We start from the raw sequence: 15,835 nt of genomic DNA, 5'->3' as shown, positions 1-15,835 counted from the left end.
TTTCCTTGAGAAGATGAGCGGGAAGCTCGACCTTTGCCCTCCGGTTGTTGGATGGGAGAGGAGATGTGCTGGAGCAGCCCGGCCCTCTCCTAGGCGGTGCAGGAGAGACGGCTGGCCGCCTGCTGTCCTCAGTGTGGTTCGATGGAAAGAGAGCTGGAGCGGCCTTCCGCCCTCCGAGGGATTGGAGAAATAGAGAGTTGGGGGAGGCCTGCTCTTAAATATGACCCCCAGGTCATATGACCAGTGACAAATTGGAGTTGACTTTTGTAGCTTTTAACACCTATGTGTGACAATGTCCAGAACAGAAGCGACCTGTGGCCTCTTGGGAGATTGAGTTCGCTCCAGCACATGCGGCCATGTGGTTTCAAGTTTTGTTTACACATACAGGCTGAAAGGGCCTGTGGTTTGCACAAAAACCATGTCCCAACATATGTAACGTTTACCAACTCAACATTTCTGTCTCTTGTGTCTCATACGAGTGTCTTTCTTCAACTGTCAACTACCTGACTCTCTGCTGATGTCTATGAGGACTTTATTAAACTAGTACTATTATGTATAGTATATTAGTAGTTATATATATTATATACTTACACTTTTAAACTGTCCTGATGTCCACTTCTCTCTCTGCCTTTGTCCTCTCAGGTTTATAATGTGTCCTCTCAGGTTTATAATGTGTCCTCAAAGATTTATCATGTGTCCTCTGAGGTTCATCATGTGTCCTCTCAGGTTTATAATGTGTCTTCTGGGTTTATCATGTGTCCTCTAGGATGTATCATGTGTCCTCTCAGGTTTAACATGTGTCCTCTCAGGTTTAACATGTGTCCTCTCAGGTTTATCATGTCTCATCTCAGGTTTATCACGTCTCCGCGTGATAAACCTCCACAGAGGGCGGGTGGCGAGATGCTGTCCAAAAAACAAATACAATTTTAAAATAATTTTTTTTTTTAGATTGCGAGAGTTGCTAGGCCGAAAGAAAGTCCTCACTAAACACACAATCCCAGCGGAGCTCAAAGGGCATCATATGAGGCGGCAATTTTAAATGCACCGGCAAAAAAGCCACACACGTAGCTATAAATCTGGCCATGCATGGGGATAAATTATAGGCCCGTGATCTGGAATCATTGCCGCTGTCTAACGGGACTATTTCCCGGTGCATCACCAACATGGCCCAGGACATAACGTGCCAGCTGGTGGATAGAGTGAAGAAAGGGAAATATGCATTACAGTTAGATGAATCCACAGATATAATAAACTCTGCCAGGCTGCTTGTTTGCATCAGATACAGTTTTGACGGAAAATGTAATGCAGTCTTGCTCCGCGCTCCGGAGTGGACATGCACAGGTGAGGACATTTTACAAAACTAAAAGAAGAGACTCTATCTTAAGTAAACTGTCTTGGTGTGTGTAGGGATAGGACTGGAGCGATAGTGGGGAAAGACAGGACTGAAAGCGAGAGTCCTACAAGTGGCGCACACGTACATTCCACACACTGTATTATTCACAGAGAATCTCTTGCAAGCAAAGCACTTGAACCAGAGCTTAAACGTATTCCTTGACATTGCGATAAAATTGGTCAACTACATAAAAACACGTAGACTCAATATCAGACTTGCTCTTGCGGGGAGATGTGCTGAGTCGGGGGTATGAGGGACGAGGTGCACATGATGGATCCCAGCTCGCTGAGCCTCACTGAGCCTGACTGGTGAACAAGGCTGGAGGACTTGTGCTGAAAGACTTTCTCAGCCCTGACGTACATAAAGAATAAATACAGAGCTAAACGTGGAGAATGATCTCCGAGTCGCCGTCTCCAAAATAAAGCCCAGAATGCACTTGTTCTGCTCCATGCATATTGCCCACCTATCTCATTAGTGAGTTTAAGACATGAAAGTAATTCTCTCACAGGAGTTTCACTTTGTCTCCATCAGCTTTGAATGAAGACAGAAGAACAGACTGGATTTATTCTTTATTTCAACTTCAGCTTCTTCACACATTAGATTTGTATTGCTTTATACATATATATAATAATTTAAATGTACATAGACATGTATAAGAAACCCATGTGATGAGAGCTGCAGAACAAACCCTCAGAGGGACTCGATCAGGACACTGTCCAATGGAACTTAGTTCAGATCAGGAAAATCAAAAAGAACAGAAACCTACGCAGCAGCAGATCAATAAGCCCGTTCACTAAATATGTAAATACATTGAGGACGAGAGGATTCACACTTTAGAGAGATGAGCCGTGATAAAAACAAACCAGGTTCCACATTTACAATGTGACCAAACATCCCATAACACTGATGCTCTGTGAATCCAACCAGACTGAATTTGACCTGTTGGACATGTTGACGCTCTGAGGTCATTGATCATTTCATCAGTAAAGTCTGTTCAGTGACTCTTGTTCAGTGAGTTCATGGACACACACTCCGTTTGTTTCACCTCCATCTCACATGTGGAAAAGAAAAGAACAAATAATTCGCTCATTGATGAGGATCAGGATCAACACAGGTTCTAAAACATCACACAACCTGATTTCTACTTTGATTCAGAAAACAACAGCAACATCAGTTCTTTCAAACACATTCATGTCAGTTAGGGCTGAACGATTAATTGCATTTCCGATTAAATCGCGATATGATGAAATGCGATTATCCAACCGCAACGTGCGCGCTTACAACGTGCGCATGAGAGTAGGGCACTGGGCTGCTGTCCTCACCCGCAGCCAGAATGTCGCTGGACAACAAAACTCCTCTGATCCAGAAGATAGCGAAGCAGGCCTGTTTTTAGTTTTCAGCCGCCGTGGCGGACACACAGAGCGAGCTCATCTGCTGGTGGCCGCGGTGCGGGCGGCGGACCTGAAAATCGCTCCAAGGAAAAGCAAGCCGAGCTCCGAGGCGGTGGGGCTCCAGAGCCCGGTCACATATGCACATCTGCGAGACAGAGGTGCTCAGCATGGGGGTGTTCCTGCTGAGGCCCGGCGCCTCCATATACCGCTGCACGACCACCCGGACATGAACGCTCGAGGTCTTTACATCGCCTCATGTCTGCTGTGTTGTGGCTCCACACACACTGTGTCTGTTATGTGACTCGTGTTCGAAAGGGTTAAAAACCAAAGTCTGAGGAGTAGGACCATTTCATTAGCTTCAGGAAACTGTTCATACATGCGATTGTACTGTTTGACTTTGTGACCTGTGCATTTCTCCGTTTTTTATTGATAATTTTATTTACTTTGATTTTACAAATATTTTCAAAGTATTAGAGGCAAATTCTATGTTTCAGTTGTATGAAATGTTACTGACTTGGGAGCAGTAAGACACCTATATTTTTTTCTTAAGATGGTAAATTTTGCACACAGTGTTTAAAAAGTGCATACCTTGTGTTTATACTTACAATGACTTTGTTTAAATGAATTAAATGCACAGTGGCAAAGCCACCGATTTGCAGTTAAATAAAATGTTGGAAAGAATATTTTACACTAAATGTAACTAATATTGTGTTGGTCATATTTAAATCATTCATTACGTTTTGTTGGGGAAAAAAACAGGATAAAAAAAATCGCATATTAAATCGCTATATTTGGGGGGGAAAAAATCGCAATTAGATTATTTCCCAAATCGTTCAGCCCTAATGTCAGTGTAATTATAGATTTCTGTCTTTACAAAGTGAGAACTAAATATGTGTGACAAAGGAAGGTCAGTGTTTGATTGACAGCTGATCTCTGTGCGGAGCAGAAACGTCACCACGGCGAACTTTGATCAACAAACATGGAGACAAAAGAAGTTAAAGATTTACACACAGAATCTTAATCACTGCTTTTAATGACTCGAGTCTATTTGAGTTTACAGAACTCAGCTGTGGCTCCAGAACAAAGCCTAACTCCAGCATAGAGCGGCTGAGTGAATGTGGTCTGGACTCTGTGGAGGAGAGTCATGGTGTCAGAGACGCTGTAGAAGGATAGAACACCTTCACTGTGATCCAGGTACACTCCTACTCTGGAGGACACAGGACCTGACACTGGAGTGTCAACGATTTCACTATAAAAGTCATAACCGTTTACATCACAAGATAATGACCAAGATTTATCAGTTTTTCCAAATAAATATTCCATTTGGTATTCTTGTTCTCTGATATCTTTGTATGCGACTGCTACTTCAAATTCTCCCACCCCCACCTCCATCTCCACCTCCCAGTAACAACGTCCAGTCAGACTCTCTCTACTCAGGACCTGACACCAACAAGTGAATCTGTCTGGGTGATCAGAATAAGACTGATCTTCACTCATATAAGTTACTTTTCTGTTTCCCTCAGATAATAACAGACGTCTGTGTGCTGTGTTTGGATCCAGTGTGATTTCCTGTGAATATTTGAAGAAGTCAGCTCTGGTCTCTGGCTCTGGTTGTGGCAGTGAAACATCCACTTGAGATACAATCTGTAAAACCTCTATCACGTCCTTAAAGTACCTCAGAGGACGGATCCTGATGCTGGATGAGTGTGTAGCTCCACTGAGTGGTGAATGTAAGGGGTAGCTGTATAACTGGTTGTAATCTGCGTCTGAGAGCTGCTTCCATTCCTCAAGCTCTCTGGCTCGACTCACTTCAGTTTCCTGCTGGGATCTGATCTTCTGCTCCACATCAGAGCTTCTTTCCTCCAGCAGACGGATCATCTCAGTGAGGATCTCCTCACTGTCCTCCACTGCTTTATCAGCAGAGCCATTGACGGCCTCCTCCTCCTGTTGAAGCAGCTTCACATCTTTCTCTCTGTTCTGGACTCTCTGCTGGATTGTTTGTCTCCTCAGCCCGAGCTCTCTCTGCCTCTCAGTCCTTTCTGCTGCAGCTGACACTGTGTCGTGGTCTTTATGTTCCTCCACAGAGCACAGGTAACAGATACACTGCTGATCAGTGCGGCAGAACATCTTCATCACCTCGTCGTGACGAGAGCAGATGTTCTCCTGGAGCTTCTCCGAGGGCTCCACCAGCTTGTGCTTCTTCAATGCAGCTGACTGAAGATGAGGCTGGAGGTGTTTTTCACAATAAGAGACCAAACAAACCAAACAGGACTTGAGAGCTTTCAGTTTTCTCCCAGTGCAGACATCACAGGCCACATCTTCAGGTCCAGCAGAGCAGTGATCAGCAGGAGCAGCTTGGAGTCCAGTCTTCTTCAGCTCCTCCAGTGAATCAGCTAACATGGTGCTTTTCTCCAGGACAGGCTTCGGTGTGAAGGTCTGTCTACACTGAGGACAGCTGTAGCTTCCTCTCTCCTCCTCTTTGTCCCAGTGGGTGTTAATACAGCTCTTACAGAAGTTGTGTCCACAGACAGTAGTCACCGGATCCTTCAGTAGATCCACACAGATCCAACAGCAGAATCTTTCTCTGTCCAGGTGATTTTCTTGCTGCTCCATTTCAGCTGCTGCCAGAGACTGTAGAACAGATTCACTTCCTCTGAACAGAAACAGATCTCTGCTCCTCCCTCTCTCCTTCACTTCCTCTTTTTACCACGTTTTAACACACTATTGAAAAGAGCAACAGTCTCACCTCTCTTCACCAGTGTTGCAGTGCTGCATTTGTTGCCTCACTGATTAAAGGCTGCTGCCTTTGTTGCCTCACTGATTAAAGGCTGCTGCCTTTGTTGCCTCACTGATTAAAGGCGGCTGCCTTTAAACAGTGAGGCACACCAAGCCTTCGAAACACTTCACATCTTCCAGGAGGCCAGTTTAGCCAAACACGAAGTTTACCAGGACTAGAGTTGCTCTGTTTCTTTTGCAGTATTTAGGCCCAAAAGCAAACACCGGGAGAGAAAGGTTCTCCCCCAGAGGCTCCACCCACTGCTGCAGTACAGTACAGACCTCTAATCGAGGACAGGACACCAGGAGGTGTGTTTGTGTGTGTGTGTGTGTGTGTGTGTGTGTGTGTGTTTGTGTTTGCGTATTTGTGTGTGAGTGTGTGTAAATGGTAAATGGTTTTGTATTTTTATAGCGCTTTTCTAGTCTTGATGACTCAAAGCGCTTTACAGTACAGTTTTACATTCACCCATTCACACACACATTCATACAGTGCATCTATTCGCAGCACTTTTGTTATTCTATGGAAACACAGAGTGTCTCTGGTCACATCTGCTCAGAGATCAGCTGCTTCATGATCAGAGCAGAAGCTGCAGGTGGTTTGTACCGAGCTGGAGTTTCTGTTTCCTCCTCCTCTCTGCTCGCTCCTTGTGCTCAGTAGAACACGAGACGTGACGCTCACAGTCAGGATTACTGACACCTTAATCATCCCAATAAGAAATAACCTTAACTAACCCTCTGAACTTGAACTAGTTCATTTTAAGTGTGAAATGGCTCAACGCTGCAAACAGCTTCTTCAGAGATGGTGGATCCTGAGCCTCCTGATCCTTTCCAGCCTCAGCAGCCTCACTCAACCAGTCCGTAAGAAAAAAGTTTTATTTTGAAGAACCCCGTCTTCTCTCAACAGAAATGGAAGCACAGACCAGCTGCTCCCCCCACAGGCTGTTGAGCAGAAGTGAAAACTGGATGTCCCCTATTTATTTAAACTTATAAAGTTTGTTATTACAGTTCATCAGCTTCTGTTAATATTATCCACTGCAGTTTCAACAAGTGTGTTTTGATCTGTGAATAAGCACGAGCACAGGAAACAGTTGTTGGGGATGATTCAATGTTGTTTGTACTTTCCAGAGGTGAGAGATGATGAGTGGGAGGAGCTTGGACCGGACATCGCTGCACTGTACCGTCTGAGGAACCTGCATAAACACATGTCTCGGACAAGGATCGACGATCTGCACTACAAAGGTTTGATAATTGTTTTAAATGTTGTGACACTGTCTAGTGGTGTTTTTTATAGATTTAATGTGGAATCTTTATTTCATTGACAGCCACACTGGAGACAGACGGGACAGAGAGGGGACAGAGAGAATGGACATGACCTCCGTCAAAGAGCCGAAGCTGGACTCAAACATGAACTCCGTCCTGGAACATGGTGTCCTTGTAGCCAGGTGACTCCTGCAGCTTGCCCACGCGTTCATTCATTATAATAAAAGTAGATTTATCATTATTATTCACTTTGATCATTTTAATGATTCTAATGAGTAGCAGTGTGAAATGTTTTCATGCTCAAATGTCCTGAAATCACTTTCCTGTCCATCGCTGCAGCTCCTCTTTCAGCCACTGTCCTTAACACCTGGCTTTAGCTCCTGTCTCTTTAAGACCCTCCTGCTGCTGTGATTGGTCAACCACTTTCATCACGTGAAGGACTTGCTAACTTCCATTCTCGCTGTCCTTTTTCTTTTTTACATCACGATAATACAGAAATATTGTCGGAGCTTGAGCAGCTGAGAAAACAATTGTCTCCTTTCAATTCATATCAATCTGTCTGCTTAAAGAAAATAAAGACAATACCCCCCCCCCCCCTCCATCTGCATAGTTGTGGGTAGATGATGAGGCGATTTCATCTAGTTGAAATATCCCTTTAAAACCAGCATCGACATTCAAGATGTTTGTGATCGATATCAGAATCTGTATTTTAATTCTGATCTAAATATTTTCTGTCTTTTCATTCATTATCTCTTGTTTGATTTATTTTCTAGGACTATGAAACCTTTATGGAAGGTCTTGAGGAACAGAAGATACATGATCAACTGCTCAGGTTAACTGAGAACTGGAAAAAGATTTCTATCTTAAAGACGGAATGAAAGGAGGGAGATAAGAGTGTTTGGGAGTCAGAAGGCCATCTGGGGGAGGCAAGTTGGACCTGACAGCTCAGGTTACAACGTGGGTTTTTGTTTGTTTGTTGTTTACTATTGCTTCATTCAGAAGTAATAAATTCCAAAAGGAATTGTTAAAATTACACTTTTTAGCACAAATTTTTGTTTCAGATATTTCCAATATATCAAATCCAGTAGAGGAAAGGAAAAAGGTTTTGGCCTCCAAATGTCTACATAAAATCCAATCATTTAATATATCTTATTTTATTTTTTTACCTGACACAGCAGAGATAATAGTAAAGACCATTTTAATACTTCACAAGTTATTAATTTGATTTGTAATATAACTTCAAGTATGAGTGATTAACCAAACCTCACAAAATCACATTAATGTGTCCTTTAAAAGCCCATCTCTAAGTACAGTTAATGTGCAATGTATTTTCTTTTCTTTCTCTGTTTTTATTATTTTTGAGCCATTTACATCCTTACAAAAGTTTCATCCACAACTGTGGCTTTGTGACAATAAAGATGATAACAATGTTTTTGTTTTTTTAGTTTGGAGAAGTTGCTGCTCTGATGCATGAGCCCAGTGAAGCTAGATAAGAGCTGATCTGCTTTGCTCTGCTCAGGTTTGAGGAGAAGAGGAAAATTGATCTGTTCTCTTTGGAATATAAATTAAATTCGACACTTTTTCTTTTTTTATTTTATCTTTATTTCACAAAAATGTATGTTGAAACAATAATCGATTATGTCTGTGGGTATGATCTAGCAACTGTTTCATATCAACTGAAAGATTATTGTTTCAAAGGAGGGATTATTGATTGTGTTTAGTTGAAATGCTGTAATGCTGACTTTTATTTCATAGAGCTGAAATCATTCATGTGCTTTTTATATCAGCCAATTCAATCATATCAGGAGAAATTCCAACTTAACTTTAAACTTAATTCTGTGCTAGCTAGAATTAGATATTTTTTCAGTTTCACCTGCAGTTGCTTTTATTCCACATTCAAATCATCCATTTAAAATTCAATAGTCAAGACATGTTAAATCTATTTACAGTTGGAATTTAAACTACAAGTTAAATTCACCCCCAAGTAACTCTTGTTAGACTCTGGAGACCTAAAAATAATTATGTTTCACCATTTTAAAGAAGAATAAATCTAAATCAAGGGCAGAGGTCAAATATACTTTAACTCATAGGGTGTTTTATCTTAAATGAAAAGCACAAACCATAATACAAGCCCCTCTGTTTACACACTCCATTGAATGCCATATCTATAATTATATTTAAATTTATTTTGGACGCTTTAACTTTTAAATTCAGGGAAGACAGGTTTTTATTTTTGTTTTTGTTTAATAAATTATCTTATCATCCAATGCGCTTAATTTGAAAGAAGTTGTTAAGCTCTACTTATTATTTTTATTTTATCATGAAAGGAAAGTGTGACAGAATGACTTTTATTAATTTTGTTTTGTTTCAGCTGTCGACTCTGAAACGTTTGATTGAATCTCATCTCTCACACATTTGTCCTTTGTATGTGATTCCTGTTTTATCACAGGGAAATTTGACTTCAAAGCTTCTGAATTATCGTGTAATGGAGCAGTCGATGACTTTTGGAAAATTAAAAACACAAATACTCAAACGCTGTCATATCTGCTGCTGATTGAAATCCAGCTTGTTGATCATTTATTATTTCATGAAATGCCAAGGATTTCTGTCACTCTTCTGCCACTTGTTTAATCTTTTATTTTTTAATGTCCACTGATTTGGCCGACCACTCCTCAAAAGTTTTGTTGAAATTGTTAACCACAAAAGGAGGGTATGTTTTGTTTCGATTATTTAGTTTCTTTTTCTTTTCAAATATAAGTTTGTATAATCTACTTTAAACTCAATTACGCATCGCAGTATATCAATCACTTTTCGGTTTATGTTTCATTTCAATCACTGGGATCTGGGCTCCATGTCTCCACAACCCACTCCCATCCGGTGACCACTCCACCTCCTCCACCCCCACCAACCACGCCCTGCCCCTGGCTCGTTACAGTGCAACGTTACCAATTCCACGTTAATACAATTCCACGAAAAGATCTTCACAAGGCTAAAATCAAGATCATTGACTCTTAAACTCCACTATAACAAATTTACTAAAAAGCCTCACTGACAAGTCAAGATAATTTTGTTCTTGGAGTAGATCTGACAGGAGCTGATATCTGAACAGCTCCCCTATGTCCGGTTTGGTCACACAGAACCAAAATGGCCCTGGACCTGCCAATGGCAGGAAAGGGGGATATGTGCACTATGACAGGAAGTTCTTGAAAGACATTTTTTACAAACCAAACCGCCCCTGACATGACATGGCTTTAGACTCTGAAATTAGTAAATAAAATCATCACCACGGCTCTGATGAAGGAAAACATGCCTCATCCCCCCAGCTGATCTGATGCTGAGGCTGGTGATGATGATGATGAGGACGGGTTTGCACTGGGTGGGATGAAGGTTGGGGGTACATGGAAATCCCCAGTAAGTGGTTCACACCATTAAATGGTGTGAAAAGAGGGTTTGTCAGGATTTCAATATTTGAACTATAGTCTTTGTCTCGCTGTACTCTTAACAATAAAGATAGAAGCAGTTTGAGCCAGATAAGGCCTTCACACAAATGGTTTATAAATAACCCTTGCTGCGTAGTATTAATAATGAATCTTTTAATTGTTCTAAATTCTAACTTCTGATATTAAATGCTTATTCCTTAGCTGCATTCGACATCAGACAGAGTTCAGGGAACTGTCCCATCTGGGGCAAAGTCAGACGGACATTGTTTGGGTTGAGTTGTTTTGAATGTTTACACAGTCAGGATATTGATATAGCAGGAACACAATCATGTTTTCTCCAATTGTCAACACCACTGAGCCACAGAGCATCAGCTGTGTCAAGGCTGGTCAAGAGATGTACATTTTGAGACATTGCTCCTTGTCACTTCCGTATTCCAAATGCCAGGAGGACGGCCTACGCCTGCGCCCTTTCGAGGAGGAAGAATCAAGATCTACTGTTCTAACATAGACAGGCGCCGGCTGTGTGTGCGCTCGGATACGACTCGAGACCGCCCGGTACTGCTAGAGTAGAGTGTGTTGGATGCCCATCGCTTTGCTGATTCATACCTACCAACCGCCATTTTGGAAACACACGCTCACTCACACAGACACACACTCACATCTTTATATAGTAAGTACACTGTTAGTAATTTGTGATTTTATGCTTTATCTTCATAATAAATGTTTTTATTCACCAATGTTTTTGCATTAATGTTGCATAAGTGAATTTTGCCAACCTCTACACTCAAGAACTCTATACCCTTCAACGTAGCTAACTATCTATATGGTAATTTTGGTTATAGTAATTCATTTAATTGTTTATCAGAGTTTCAAATTTGTAGTTAGTACTTTTATGAGACTTAATCAATAAATTGGCTCTTATCCCTTCATTTGAATGGTGGTGCCCTGAGGTAACTTTAATCAATTAAAGTTAATTTTAATATTTAATATTTAATTTTGATAACCAAATTGATTGAATGGCGAAAGGCACACCATTTTTCTGGTATCACGGTTAATGTATTATTGCACAACACTTGTTTATTGTAACTAATCCCATGAAGGTAACATAAACAAATATATCGAATGATAAACAGGTCTGAAGAAATCACTCAGAAACCAGAACAATTAAAGGAAAACACAGATGTTTCAGGATTTCAGTGCAAAAGCCGTCAGACGATCAGACCGAGTGTTTCATTCATAACTTCCTGTTGGATGTGACAGATTCAACAGTTATCTGAACGTGAACTGATCGTTCGTCTCGCTTCCCTCGCAGCAGCGACTCGGCCTGAGTGCGGTTGATGTTTCCCAGACGCCACAGACGCTCGTCGTGGTGCGGGAGGTCCTCCTCGTCCTCCACCATGCTGTACTCGCTGAGGACAGGAGGCAGACGTTTGGAGATTGTCCAGCAAATGAAATCACAGTGCGAGAAACACACCGAAGGAACATTTGTAGTGTACTCATGTTTGTCTGGGAGTTGTCATGGAGACACATCATTTCTATAAATGAATATCCATCTGTATTTTTCTGTTAAAAATCTCACACATAGAAGTCGTTCAACTGGCTTGTGTTACTGTCTGAAGCAGTGATATTCATCATGCTACCACAAGGGGGCACAAAGGAACTGTCTTCAGAAAACTTTAAATCCCCCCCCCCCCACACACACACACACACATACTTACTCTTCTGTGGTTTCATTTTTCAGGCCGAGCCACTCGTTGAGATTCCTCTGACGAACGCCCTTCTGCGTCAGCCACCTGAGAAACAAACACACAAGGTCACACACTACAACCTGAGAAGCGAGAACACACACACATGCACACGCACACATACACACACACACACGGTTCCAGGTAATAACAGGTTGAATATTATGCCCAGTGTCATTAAACATTTGAATATAACTTGATTATTCACAAGCATCAGTGCGATAAAAACAATGTAATAAAGGCTGAACTCAATTCTGCATAATATTCATTATATTTCTTTATAAAAGCAGTATATAGCATTGTTTTGACAAGCTGGTAAGACTGGTAAGAGTACTGCATGTTATGATTAAGCAATGAAAAAGCCAGGTTGCCTTACAAAAAGTAATTTATTCATATAATTTCCCAAAACAATGGTAAACAAAAACAGTAATAGAAACATTTTGATCCCACTGCCAATGAATCGAAAAACATTATTTCTCTTTCATGTGGGTTCTGTGAGTTTGAAAGGGTCCCGAATTCGCAATTCAGAAGAAAACACTTTTCCCCACCCACCACCAGGGGTGTGACTTGGGCTTGAATTCAGCCCTGAAGGATAACAATTTCTGCAAAATAATCATCCAGAAACACCAAAACAAACAAAATGTGAACGCTTTTACCATTTGTGACTCATTATATTAGTGTCATTTTCAGTCACATTCACCCCAAAAAACATTTTGAGTTCCATATACTGTTTGAAAGAGGTTCTTAGCTTTTTAAAGACACCGCAATATTGTCCTTGTACTCCAAATAGTAAGCAAGATACATCATATTATAGCGATTGTCACTGAACTGTGATTTTGAGAAAAAGGCCTCCTAAGAAAGTGTACCAGTTCAATGCTAGTTGGTGCCTTTACATGCCAGCATTTCTAGTCAGATTTTTTTCAGTTCAATGAGAGAAATGTAGTCTCTGTTGGGCTTTCACAAGTGCATCAAAGTCAGGTTGAATGTCTGAGGTGGAGATGCGAAGCACAGCTGCCAGATGATCATCAGTGAGAAAGGATCTATACCTGGATTTTGCAAACTTCATCACTGAGAATGTTTGTTCACATATGTAGGTAGAGCCAAAGAGAACCAACATCTTCTGAGCATGTCTCCTTATGTTTGGAAAGTTCTCCTCCTTGAGAGAAGAGTAAAAATCCAGCAGTGATCCTGACTTAAAATGCTCTGCCAGTACCGCATCAGACTGCAGGTCAATGAGTTCCAGGTGAACATTATTGACAATACAATATATGGATCAGACCTCGGCCAAACCCTAAGTTTCATGCACCTCAGACATACACACACTTTAACGTGTGGTCAGATACACATACCATGTCCTTTGAGCATTAACTACACACACACACACACACACACAAGTCAGAGGCCCAACATCTGAGGGAGGTGAGGCAGATGACGAACAGAACTCCCTCCCTCACACACACACAGCGGACAGATTAGACTAGAGGTTTTCATGCCTTTCTCACAGTTTTCCATGAATCACTTCATTATATTAATTTCTAAAACGTCCTCTCCTGTGAGATCATCAGTCTTAGAATGCTTTGAGGCCAGAACACTATGACCTCTGGTAACCATAGCAATGGCGTGCACGTACAGCGTCATCATCACGTAACGCCGGGAGGAGGACCCAACGAGATCCGACCAATCCCAATCCAAGAAGAACCTCTGTCAGGCCCAGTATCGATATATAAGCTTTGTGCGCACTCTGTCTAGCGCCATTTTTCCTTTGCAGCCGACTGTATAGGATCAGTGGACCATGCATGATCATTTGCTAGACACAGCAGTTTCCTGACCTGTGACCTCTGAATAAACCTGCTTGATTTTTAACTTGAGAACGACGCCTCCTGCCCTAGATTTCCACCCGCAACAACATCACTGGGTGCATTATCCACACACTACAGGTAAAGGGAGAGGAAATCATGTGCATTTCATCCTCGATCATTCTAAGATCTTCAAATCGCCTTGAAAACTCACCATGAAAACTCACCATGCAGAGCTCCTAGCATGGATGAGTACCTGCAAAGGTGATCAGCTGATGGTGTGACTTCTTTGAGGGTTTGCATGTGAGTGAGAGTGTTGCTCTCAGTGATGCCGGTAACGCGCTACTTAGTAACGCGTTACTCTAATCTGATCCCTTTTTTCAGTAACGAGTAATCTAACGCGATACTATTTCCAAACCAGTAATCAGATTAAAGTTACTCCTCCAAGTCACTGTGCGTTACTATTTTGTCTACTTTTTGTTACTTTTATTATCATCTTTACGAACATGTGCACTTCTAGCTCTTACTCCGTCACTCACACACATCAACAACACTTCACTTCCTCATTGCCAACACAAGCAGCCAATGAGGGCTTGACAACGCCATCCTATTGGTCCAAACAGTCACATGTCCCACCCCGATCCCTTCACTGACCCTCAGGATATCGGAACGCTCCTTCAACACAGTGTTTTACTGAACATACGTCAAATCCAAACATAAACCCAGTCCGTTACAATATATTTGATTTTCTTCTTGTGTCTCTGGGATTGAAGTCATGAAGCCTATGCGACAATTAAGTTGAATCGCCCTCGTTTCGTGCCATAATAAACAAGATCCCTACTACTGTCAATGCCGGGCTGCCTCACAGAACAGCTGTTTGTAAAACCACTCCTTGCTTCTCTAATGCTGTGAACAACAGGTACAATGTTCATAAAACATGTTGAAAAGTTACATTTATAAACAATGTAGATCATAAGTAGTAAGTTTTTCCATTACAATGTTAACAGTTAAATATGTCAGGTCAAGAAAGATTGTCATTCTTTTATTTTTTATAAAAACAAGTACTTATGTCAAGTGAAGTCAAGAAAGACAAGAAAGACATGTATTTTTTCAGGAAATAGTTTTTAAGTTCAACTTAAAATGTCAAAAGCGGTTGTCATTTTTATCTTGAGGCGGCGGGGGGGGGGGTGTCGGCAGCTGCTGAATGTAACTAATAAAGTAACTTGTAATCTCACTTAGTTACTTTTAAAATCAAGTAATCTGTAAAGTAACTAAGTTACCTTTAAAATCACGTAATCTGTAAAGTAACTAAGTTACTTTTTCAAAGTAACTGTTGCAACACTGGTTGCTCTCCAGTTGGCTTGGAAAGAAACTGCATCTTTCTCATGACAGCCTTCACATCAACAGCAAATGCAAAATCTGCCTTGTTTTATTAATGGACAGTGACTCCTGGAGACATTGTAAAGTCATTCGCTTAAAATAGACAGAAACATTTATGTAAAGTTAAAGAGACTTGGGTAAAGGTTGAAATCTGAATTCTTCTCAGTGTCTTTCTACTCACACACCAGAGGACTTCACTGCACGTACACATCATAGCATATCAGACATTTGTCAACATCACTATAAGAATCACAGGAGCAGGTATCAGCTGAAAATCAATATACTGAGGAGGAAAATTATCACATTCAAGAGACTGATTTATCAAAAGTATTTTTAGGAAGCATGAGTCCCTCTGTGCTCTGTGAGGATGGTGAATTGAAAAATCTCAGCCAATGCAGCCCTCCAGGTTTAATGACCTTCAGAACATCTTGTGTCATTATTGACAGTGAAAGAGTTTTGTGCCAGGCTTTGCTTGTTTATCCCAAACTCACTATTTCTATTTGACCTCGGGCCAGAAGTCCATAATTTCTCTAGAGACCAAGCATATTCCTAAATCAGCCTTTTCATGATTACACCATGAATTACAAGCTGGTGGACAGGACACGCTCACATCACAGCGTCATCAGACTATTATAAATGAATTATTATAACTGTT

At 41.3% G+C, this 15,835-nt stretch overlaps 2 protein-coding genes and 1 long non-coding RNA gene across 3 annotated transcripts in view; 1 reads left to right on the top strand and 2 right to left on the bottom strand.

Moving 5' to 3' along the window:
* Positions 1-3,653: 3,653 nt before the first annotated feature.
* LOC133001402 (tripartite motif-containing protein 16-like) lies at positions 3,654-5,397 on the bottom strand. The gene is made up of 2 exons (XM_061070971.1): positions 4,447-5,397; positions 3,654-4,359 (listed from the first exon to the last, which is right to left on the bottom strand). The coding sequence occupies exons 1-2, from the start codon at positions 5,395-5,397 to the stop codon at positions 3,829-3,831; spliced, it is 1,482 nt and encodes a 493-aa protein (XP_060926954.1). The 3' UTR covers positions 3,654-3,828.
* Positions 5,398-6,353: 956 nt separating this feature from the next.
* On the top strand, positions 6,354-6,996 carry LOC133001249 (uncharacterized). The gene is made up of 3 exons (XR_009678229.1): positions 6,354-6,417; positions 6,685-6,798; positions 6,882-6,996. It is a non-coding gene; the product is annotated as an uncharacterized LOC133001249 (long non-coding RNA).
* A 4,350-nt stretch (positions 6,997-11,346) lies between these two features.
* The window catches only part of LOC133001407 (phosphatidylinositol 3-kinase regulatory subunit alpha-like), a 37,914-nt gene continuing 33,425 nt past the window's right edge, over positions 11,347-15,835 (bottom strand). The window contains exons 15-16 of the mRNA XM_061070975.1: positions 11,978-12,052; positions 11,347-11,668 (exon numbers count right to left, since the gene is read on the bottom strand). Coding sequence (XP_060926958.1) covers positions 11,494-11,668; positions 11,978-12,052 — 250 coding nt within the window. The 3' untranslated portion in view covers positions 11,347-11,493. The remainder of the gene's footprint in view (positions 11,669-11,977; positions 12,053-15,835) is intronic.

This window comes from Limanda limanda, chromosome 5, assembly GCF_963576545.1.
Source record: "Limanda limanda chromosome 5, fLimLim1.1, whole genome shotgun sequence".
NCBI classification, from domain to species: Eukaryota; Metazoa; Chordata; class Actinopteri; order Pleuronectiformes; family Pleuronectidae; genus Limanda; species Limanda limanda.
Note: the sequence above shows the minus strand (reverse complement) of the source record. Positions and strands in the feature narration are given on the sequence as shown.

Bases quoted from the DNA above. Each gene is read 5' to 3' on its own strand.
- LOC133001402 (XM_061070971.1), bottom strand. From the start codon at position 5,397: ATGGAGCAGCAAGAAAATCACCTGGACAGAGAAAGATTCTGCTGTTGG. The intron at 4,360-4,446 runs GTGATAGAGGTT...TTCTTCAAATAT, and splicing joins CTCTGAGGTACTTTAAGGAC to TCACAGGAAATCACACTGGA.